Raw genomic sequence first — 9,312 nt, 5'->3', positions numbered from 1 at the left:
GCACCTTAGTCCTCAAGGAGATATCAGACAATGTTTCACTGCTATTCATAAGGTTTTCAGTGGCCATTTTTTTCCACCATGAGTGGAAAGACTACCACATCTTTCTCCTGCAGAATGGCTGGTGGATTCAAGCTCTCAACCTTTTGATTGGCAGCTGAGTGCTTAACCATTGAGTGACCCTGTTGGTATTTGAAATACTGGTGGCATAGCTTCCAAGCTATCGCAGTACAACAAACTGACCAAAGAGTGGTAGTTTTACATTTATCCTTGGATAGAGGACATATCAGATATTAAACTTGTAAGAACAGATACTACACTTAATCTTAGCCAAAAGGCTGAGAAGCAGATGATCTAGTTTAAATCTTGGCATTGTGATTTGTTAACTGTGTATCCCTAAGTTTAGTCTTCTCAACTATAGAGTGATAACATTAATACCTGTCTCACAAGGTTGTTTTATTATTATTATTTTATTGTGATTTGGGTGAGCAAATTCATTTTCCATTCAACAGTTCATATACATTTTATTTCATGACATAGATTGCAATTCCCATAATGTAACCTCTCTCTCCACTTCCTCCGTGTGATTACCTTTTCCCTTTGTCCTTCTTTCTATGCTTTCCTGCCTTCTAAGCTATCTCTCTGTGCAAATGCTGCCCTTCTAGTTTCCCATGGTTGATTGTTAAGGAGTGTACCCGCCTGGTATAATTTTCCACCTTGTAGGCCTGTCTATATTGTTAGGCTGGAAGCCACAGGAATGAATTCAATTCCAGACCCAAACAGTGACTAGAGGCCATGGTCTCAGGGATTTCACTAGTCTCTGTCAGACCAGTAAGCCTTGTCGTTTTTTCTGATTTTGAGTTTGTTCCACATTTTTCTCCCACTCTATCCAGGATCTCCTATTTTGATCCTTTTCTGAGTTTTTACAATAGTGGATTCATACAATATTTGTCTCTCTGTGATTGACTTATTTTACTCAGCATAATGTCCTCCAAGTTTATCAGTGTTGCAAGATGTTTTGCAGATTCTTCATTATTATTTACTGTTGCATAGTATTTCACTGTGTTTATGTACCATAGCTGGTTATCCATTCATCTGTTGATGGGCCCTTAGGTTGTTTCCATCTCTTTGCTATTGAAAATAGTGCTGCGATGAACATGAGTGTGTGTGTATCTATTCATGTCCCGGCTCTCACTCCTTTAAGATATGTTCCTAGTTTTGGGATTGTTGCATCAAATGATATTTCTATTTCCAACTGTTTAAGGAAGCACCATATCATTTTCCACAGTGATTGTATCATTTTACAGTCCCATCAACGATGTATGAGAGTCCAAATCTCTCCACATTGTTGCCAACATTTGTTATTTCCTGTGTCTTTGCTTTCCATATAAAATTAGTGATTGATTTTTCCATGTCCTTAAAGAATGCTGATGGGATCAGGCTTGAGATTGCTTTAGATAATATTGACATTTTCACATTGTTCAGTCTTCCTGTCTGTGAGTATTGTATGTTCTTCTATTTAGGTAGATCTCCTACAGTTTCTTGTAGTAGTGTTTTGTAGTTTTCTTTGTATAGGTCTTTTGTGTCCCCGGTAAGTTCATTCCCAAGTATTTTATCTTTTCGATAGCTATGTAAATGGTGTTATTTTATTTCCTTTTCAGAGATCTCTTTGTTGTTGGTGTAGAGGAATCCAACTGATTTTGTTATTGATTTTGTATCCCGCCACAATGCTGACTCTTGCAATTAGTTTCAGTAGTTTCCTTGCTGAGTCTCTGGGAGTGTCTATGTATAGGATCACAAGGTGGTTTTGAGGAACAAATGAGATAAAGGATTTTACATTGTGCATGACTTGGAACATTGGACTTGTTGGATAAATGGTAACCATCATTAAAGAGGTATGAAAGATCATAGACTATCTCTCTTTGCATGGAAAAGTCACCCAGAGTGTCATGGAGACCTTAGCATGGTCCCAAGCCTTTCCTAGAAGAAATACATTTTCTCTTAAATAATAAAATTCCCTTTCTGTGATGTAGCCGAAGGCAACTCACATACCTTCCCTGAGCCTCTCATTTCCTCCCTTGTGAAATGGGAGTTCACCTATCAACCAAGAAGTCCTGGTTGACCCTCTACAAGATGCCCATAAAACCAAAAAAAAAAAAAAAAACATTACCATAGAGTCAATTCTGACTCAGTGACCTTTTAAGACAGAGTAGGACTGCCCCTCCCAAACAGGGTTTTCAAGGCTGTAATCTTTACAAAAGCAGACTACCACATCTTTCTCCTGCAGAATGGCTGGTGGATTCAAGCTCTCAACCTTTTGGTTGGCAGCTGAGTGCTTAACCACTGTGCCATCAGTGCTCCTCACGGCCATAACATCCACTAATACCAAATTATTGTCTAACGGAATGAGGAGGTCTACGGTAGCATAGTGCCTAAGGCACTTGACTGCTCACCAGAAGGCTGGCGGTTCAAACCCACCAGCCACTCCTCTGAAGGAAGATGGGGCAATCTACTTCCGTAGTGATACTGCCCCGCAAACCCAAGGAGGGGTCGCTATGAGTCGGGGCCGACTTGACGGCACATAACAACAACAACAACACCACCATGATTTGGAGGCGTTCAAATTGTGCACACTCAATTCTCAGATGACTTCATGAATAAAATACTCATACAGAGAAGGAAAATAAAGTCTTGTAATCCACCAGGCTCTTGTAAGAGAAGATGTCATAACCAGACTGGGGCCTTCAAGTGGCTGTCTGTTTCCTAGGGCATCTTGTCTCTCTCCATGCCTCTTTTCAAAGGCTGGGAGAAAAGAGCAGGGAAGCAGGGAGGCAAGAGAAAAGCAGCAGCTTTATTGACAGAACTGCAGAAGCAGATTTCATGGTTCTGGTGGTGGCTGTTCTCTTGGCTCCTAGAAGACCTTACATTCTCATTTCCAGCACTTGACAAGAGTGTTTGTTCTTGGGGAGTGACCAGATCGCTTCATTGCTCTGAACCACATACTGAAGCCACAGAACAAGCTGTTTAGTCCCTCTCTCCAGGAACAGGCTTTGTATTCATGTCATTTTGCATCCTTTTGAAATCCACAGAGAGAGAGGCGCTGCATTTAATCCACTTACCAGCTACAAGCAACGTGGCAGAGAATTCTCCACCGGAGACTGCAGTGTACAAGTTTGCTGTGAATTTATCAGCATCACTGTCACCTGTGAGTCCAGGATTTCCTCTGATAATCAACTCGAGTCCCCTCACTGAAGCCTTCAAGGTGAATGGGCTGTCAGGCACCAACTTTCAGGTAAGCAGCATCTTGCTCCACATGAGAGATGTCGGCACACAGGTATGCCTGCAGAGAGAGGAGAACAGGACTCTAGAAAGTGATTTGTTTCTTCCTTGTTCCTCAGATTTACCTCTCCTATTTTAAGATCCTGAAGTCCTGCTTGGGACATCCTAGAACTCTCTCTGATAGATGCCCCTGTAGACTTTGGACCCCTTTCCTCCATTTAACCCAGTCCAATTGAACATTATGCTCAGTTTTTTACACTTAGTGGACAGAAATAAGGTGTTAGGTGTGCATATGGTAACTACTTTCTTTTGGTGGGACAGTCTAGGTACTGATGGCCTTGAAAGCCAGGCCCTGATGAACTTGTGTCTGATGATTCTCCTTTTCTATGATTCTGTGATGTTTTTTTCAGAAGGAGATCAAAGAGAAAACTTATTTAATATGGAGGATACACATCCTTAATAAAAAATATAAGTCTAACTGTCCAGCCTTACTGTGTGAATGTTTCCTAGTAGGTAATTTAGACCTAATCACTCACATTCAAGATCTATGCCACTACCACTCCATTTTTTAGTCGGTCATTTGAGTCTTTTCCAAAGTTGACATTCCCCTTAGGCATGACAAATCTGCTCATTGCATGGCTGGCTCCTTTCCACTGGTAACCTGAAATTTTCTGAGGATGTCTTTAGAGGCCAGGTGCCAGAACCTACCTATATTTTAGCATCCCCACTCCAGTCCCTTTCTCATCTGGTAGAGGAACCTCCTGCAATTATCATCATCCCTTCTGCTGGTCCTGCCTACCATTCTCTGAGGGGTCTTGTCAGACCCAGTGGGCCTTGGCCAGCTGCTTCCCTGAGGTATGTATTAGGGGTTCTCAAACCTGGGTGATCATCACAGCCTCCAGGCAATCCTTCGAAAGGTACAAATATCTGGGCCCCATAGCAGACTTCTAGAAACCACGACTTGAGGGCCAGCACCCAGGCTTTTGGACTTCTCATTCCCTACCAGAGGCTGGACCCCCTAATATGTAGAGTACAAATTCAGCCAGTCTTTGCCTTGGGATCTGGTTTACATTTCTGGGCCCCAGATGCTGGACCTGTGACTTAGCTGCCCTGTCTACCTGCTCTCTTGACATCTGGCTCGTCTTTAACAGCTGCTGCCTGTCTATTTCTATAAGCTTTGTCAATTGCTTACACATATGTACTCAGTATATGCTGAACACTGTTGAAAGTGCTTTACATGCATTGACTCTTAATTCTCAGTACAACCCAATGATTATGTTGTATTATTACCCCCTTTTTACAGATGAGGAAAATGAGGCACAGAGAGGTTAAGTCATTTGCCCTGGGTTGCACAGCTAGTGGGTGGCTGAGCTGAGATTGGAACCCAGGCAATCAGGCTCCAGAGCTCTCATTTTTCTTACAACTTTATTGAGATATAATTCATATACCATAAAGTTCATGCTTATAAAGTATACAATTCAGTGGTGTTTAGTATATTCACAGAGTTGTGCAACCATCACCACTATCTCGTTTTAGAACATCTATTCATCACCAAAAATAAACCTCATACCCATTAGCAGTCGCTCCTCATTTCCCTCTGCCCTCAGCCTCTGACAACCATCAATTTGCCTTCTATCTCTGTGGCTTTGCCTATTCTGGACATTTCATACAAACAGAGTCACTTAATGTGTGGTTTTTGTGACTGGCTTCTTTCAGTTAATATATAGTTTTCAAGGACCATTCATGTAGCATGAGCTGATACTTCATTCCTTTTTATGTCTGAATAATATTATATGGATATAAAACCAAAAAAAAAAAAAAAAAACTCATTGCCATCAAGTCAGATCTGACTCATAGTGACCCCTCCTTGGGTTTCCAAGGCGTTATCACTATGGAAGTAGATTGCCCAATCTTCCTTCTGAGGAGTGGCTGGTAGGTTTGAACCACCAGCCTTCTGGTTAGCCTGTCAAGTGCCTTAGGCACTATGCCACCAGAGCATAATATGATATACCACATATTATCCATTCATCTGCTGGGTTGTTTCTACTTGAGAGCTCTCATTCTTAACCTCTATGATCTATTGCTCTGATGGTGGTCATGACGATGAGGACGTTTCAAATTTGCACAGAGGTTCTAAAGCACGTTCACATATCTGATGCCTTGATTGTTATAACTAATGCTGGTATTATTATTATCTTAACATTTTTATTCATATATGAGAAGTAAGATAACTGAGAGACAGCAAAGTTAATTGATTTGTCCAAGACAACATTTGTCAAGGATGAAATAAGAACTAAACTCAGGGCTTCTGACTCCAACTTCCAGCCTCTCTCTCTTATACAGCCAGGCACATCTATGGCTTTTTGGGTGAGCCGCCAAATCCTTTTTTATAGGACTTTTCCTTCCAGCATTCCACGTGATTCAAGCAGGGTTATCAATCAAGGAAGAATTTCCTTCTTAACAACTGCCGCACGTCTGTTCCTGTAAGCCTTGCCAATTGCTTACATTTATACAGCACTTAGTATAGGCCGGAATGATTCCCTCCTGGTCCTGGTCCCTGGTGTTGTTGTGTACTATCTAGTTGAGATTCCGACTCATAGCAATCATAGGATTTCCTAGGCTGTAACTGTCATAGGAGATCGCTAGGTCTTTTCTACAACAGAGCAGCTGACAGATTTGAACTACCAACCTTTTGGTTAGCAGCTGAGTGGTTAACCATCGTGGCTCCAGGGCTCTTTCCTGAGCCTTAGAAATGGCTTTTTTTTCTTTTTTTCTTTTTTTAAGTCCCTCAATCCAATCTAGGGTCAAGAGTTCAGTGCAGCTGCCTGGATGGACCCTGTGTTGGGACTAGGATGGACCACATGTTCATAAGTCTTGCAGCTGTTCTTCAGAATGAGACACTTCTCCCTAGAAACTGCACAACATCATCAACCATCCCCTCCAGCACAATCCTATTCTCCAGCCCCACCTGCTCACAAGAGCCACTCTTGCCATCTGTAGCCCTTTCTTGGGTAACCTTGACACCCTGAAGGAAGATGAGTCTAGCAATGAGGTTATTGGGTCTCTGGCTCAGATGTCTCATCAGTGTTGGCCTTGGGACCCAGTCATGCAGAGCTTTCTGAAAGTGAATTCCAAATCATGTCAGAGGCCAAGCCTCCCTGCTTTGGGACACAGTGCTGAAGATGCCTAGGGAGTGAGGAGGAGTGATGATAGTGATAATGATAACTCACACTTATGGAATACTTACCACACGCCATGTGCTTCCCTAGACATTTTATATGAATTCACTCATTTAATACTCACAATGATGCTGTGGATTGGTGTACTATTTATTATTTACATATTAAAAGTGGGAAAATTGAGGCACAGAGAGGTGGGGTGACTTGCTTAGGTTCACACAGCTGGGAAGTGGTGGGCAAGGGGTTTGAGATTAGACAGGCTGCCCCTATCTCATAACTCCCATGCTGGGCTGGCTCCTATTACTCAGCAAGGGAGAAGTTGGAGCCTCACTTGGCCACCTGTGGCTAATTACTGGTCAAGGGGCTTTCTCCTGGAGCATTTGCTCTTTGAAGCCAGGGAGAAGTGATGCTGAGCCGGATTTCCACAGCTGTGAAGGTGGGCCTGTTGCCACCAAACCCTCCAAGATTCCCTGGAGGCTCGTGTCCTCTTCCTTTTTGATCTGCTTTCTCTGAGTCTGGCTCCCCACATTTCCCATCTCCTGTCTGGAGCACTGTGGACCCTGGCTTGCTGGTATTGCCAATTGCCTGTCACCTTGCCTGACTGCCAATTTGCTCAGCCTAGTCCATAACGACCCCAAACTTATCATGCCAAAAACCATTGTCATTTACCAAAATTCAGAATGTGGGTTCTGGAGTCTGATGGCTTACAACCATACTGACACACCACCCCTCCAGCTCTGTCACCTCAGGGGGATACCCTGTCCTAGGTTCCTTGTATATGAAATGAGGAGAAGTTTACCAACCTATGGTTGTTGTGATGATTGAATGAAATACTCCATGAGATGGCTTGGGTAGAGCCTGGCACAAGGTAAACATTTCATAAATGATGGTAACAACACAACAATTTTTCCATTTATGTTGATAGGAGAACAATTCCTTTCGTTCCAAGATAGAACATTTTGGATCCCTTTTGATTGTTATTTCCTTCCTCTAGACACCCTAGTAGTGCAATAATTAAGCGCTTGGCTGCTAACCAAAAGGTTGGCAGTATGAACCCACCCAGGAGCTCCATCGGGGAACACCAAGTGATCTGCTTTTGTAAAGATTGTAGCCAAGAATCCCTATGGGGCAGTTCTACTCCATCACATAGTGTTGTTGAGTCAAAATCATCTCAAGGGCACCTACCGACAACATTTCCTTTCTCTAGTGTGTTACAGCTAGTTCCCAAGGAGAAAGGGCTGGCAATAAGTGATACTGTGTAAAGGAGTTATTCAAGCTTGGGTTTCAGGAGAGGACTGCAGGCTTAGGAGAAAATGATACATCAGGAAACAGAATATGCCATCATGATAGCAGAGACTTTTTTGGTAGACACATTTTTATTACATGTTTTTTGGTCACGTAAATGCTCTGGTTAGAGCTCTGGTGGCGTAGTGCTTAAGGCACTTGACTGCTAACCAGAAGGCTGGCAGTTCAAACCTACCAGCCATTCCTCAGAAGGAAGATTGGGCAATCTACTTCCATAGAAAAACCACCTCGGAAACCCAAGAAGGAGTCGCTATGAGTAGGATCCGACTTAATGGCAGTGAGTTTGGTCTTTTTTGTTTAATAATGATAAAAGTTAGCATTAGCTGAGTGCTTGCTCTGTGTCAGTATGGCATTTACTTTTCATGGATTAGCTCATAGAATCCTCCCAACAACCCTATAAAGTAGATGCTATTGCTATCCCTCTTCATAGATAGGGAAACTGAGGCATGGAGAAGCTAAGTCATGGGAAAGCTGGCCTTTGAAGCCAGGCCACCTGACAGTGCATCTGGACTTTGACCTCTGTTTGGTGCTGCGTGTCAATGATTATGTGCCAAGCAGAATCCAGTCAGCTGTTCATGTGGATACCAGGCTGATCCTGCTCACTAGTAAGACTATATCCTTTACCTTTTCTGCTCTCCTGATTGGACATTCTCCCTCCAGTGCACACATTCATTTCACATCTCCCTTCTCTTAACCAATCTAGGTCTTTCAAAGTCAAACACAGTACCCACCACCTCCTCCATGAAGTCTCTCACAGTGGTCTTTTCTCTCTCTGCTTTTGAGTAGAACCCTGGTCTAGCTCTTTGTTGTAATACCTTATATGATACTTTAGCTGTTTAATTAGGGCAATAGTAATTTCCCTAGTTATATTCACGTGGAAGCAAAATCAGAGAAAGGAGAAATGACTTTTCCAAGGCCATACAGTTCAATGGAGGAAAGAGGATCAGAGCCAGGTGCTCTCTCTACTACAGGACACTGAAAATCTCTCTTTTCCTGTCCCAGTCATGTTAATAACCAAACGGTTCTATCAGCATAATTAAGGACATTTATGAAATTTGGTTCTTGATGTCCCAAAGGACTCTGGGCCTTCTGGGAGTTCTGGGGGCCGAGTTGGAATGTGCATACACAAGTGAGAGACTTCAGAACCTGCCACCCTTTCTAAGGTTCAGGTTGGCCTTCAGTTAATCTCAGTGGGACTCTCCCACCATTGCTGACTGGGATTCCTGCTGGCAACAACTCCAGATTCTGAGGATGTCTCTTGGTGTTTCTGCATCTCCAACTCCCTGTCCCCCAGTCACATCTCCAAAATACTTGAAGTACAGAGGACAGAAGTCCCTGACAATAAGAGAAGGTGTGGAATGGCACAAAAAAGTGAACAGTCTGTTGATATAAATAAATATCGTTCCTCTTTATGCAGATACATTCAGTGCCTCTTCTCTTGTTTATTCTTGGATGTGGCCTTGGGAAAATTAGAATGGAATGATGAATCAAGATATAATTTAACAGAAATCCCAGGAAAGTGCAGCATCCTATTCTTTTTTTTTTTTTTTTT

General features: G+C 42.7%; 1 protein-coding gene and 1 pseudogene across 1 annotated transcript in view; one reads left to right on the top strand and one right to left on the bottom strand.

Moving 5' to 3' along the window:
- Window positions 1-241: 241 nt before the first annotated feature.
- LOC122150366 lies at window positions 242-347 on the bottom strand (annotated as a pseudogene).
- Window positions 348-3,055: 2,708 nt separating this feature from the next.
- The window catches only part of CDHR3 (cadherin related family member 3), a 103,746-nt gene continuing 97,489 nt past the window's right edge, over window positions 3,056-9,312 (top strand). Inside the window, exons 1-2 of the mRNA XM_042781407.1 lie at window positions 3,056-3,289; window positions 8,245-8,365. Coding sequence (XP_042637341.1) covers window positions 3,056-3,289; window positions 8,245-8,365 — 355 coding nt within the window. The remainder of the gene's footprint in view (window positions 3,290-8,244; window positions 8,366-9,312) is intronic.

This window comes from Orycteropus afer, unplaced genomic scaffold, assembly GCF_000298275.1.
Source record: "Orycteropus afer afer isolate SDZICR_OR568_19922 unplaced genomic scaffold, OryAfe1.0 scaffold00007, whole genome shotgun sequence".
NCBI classification, from domain to species: domain Eukaryota; kingdom Metazoa; phylum Chordata; class Mammalia; order Tubulidentata; family Orycteropodidae; genus Orycteropus; species Orycteropus afer.
Note: the sequence above shows the minus strand (reverse complement) of the source record. Positions and strands in the feature narration are given on the sequence as shown.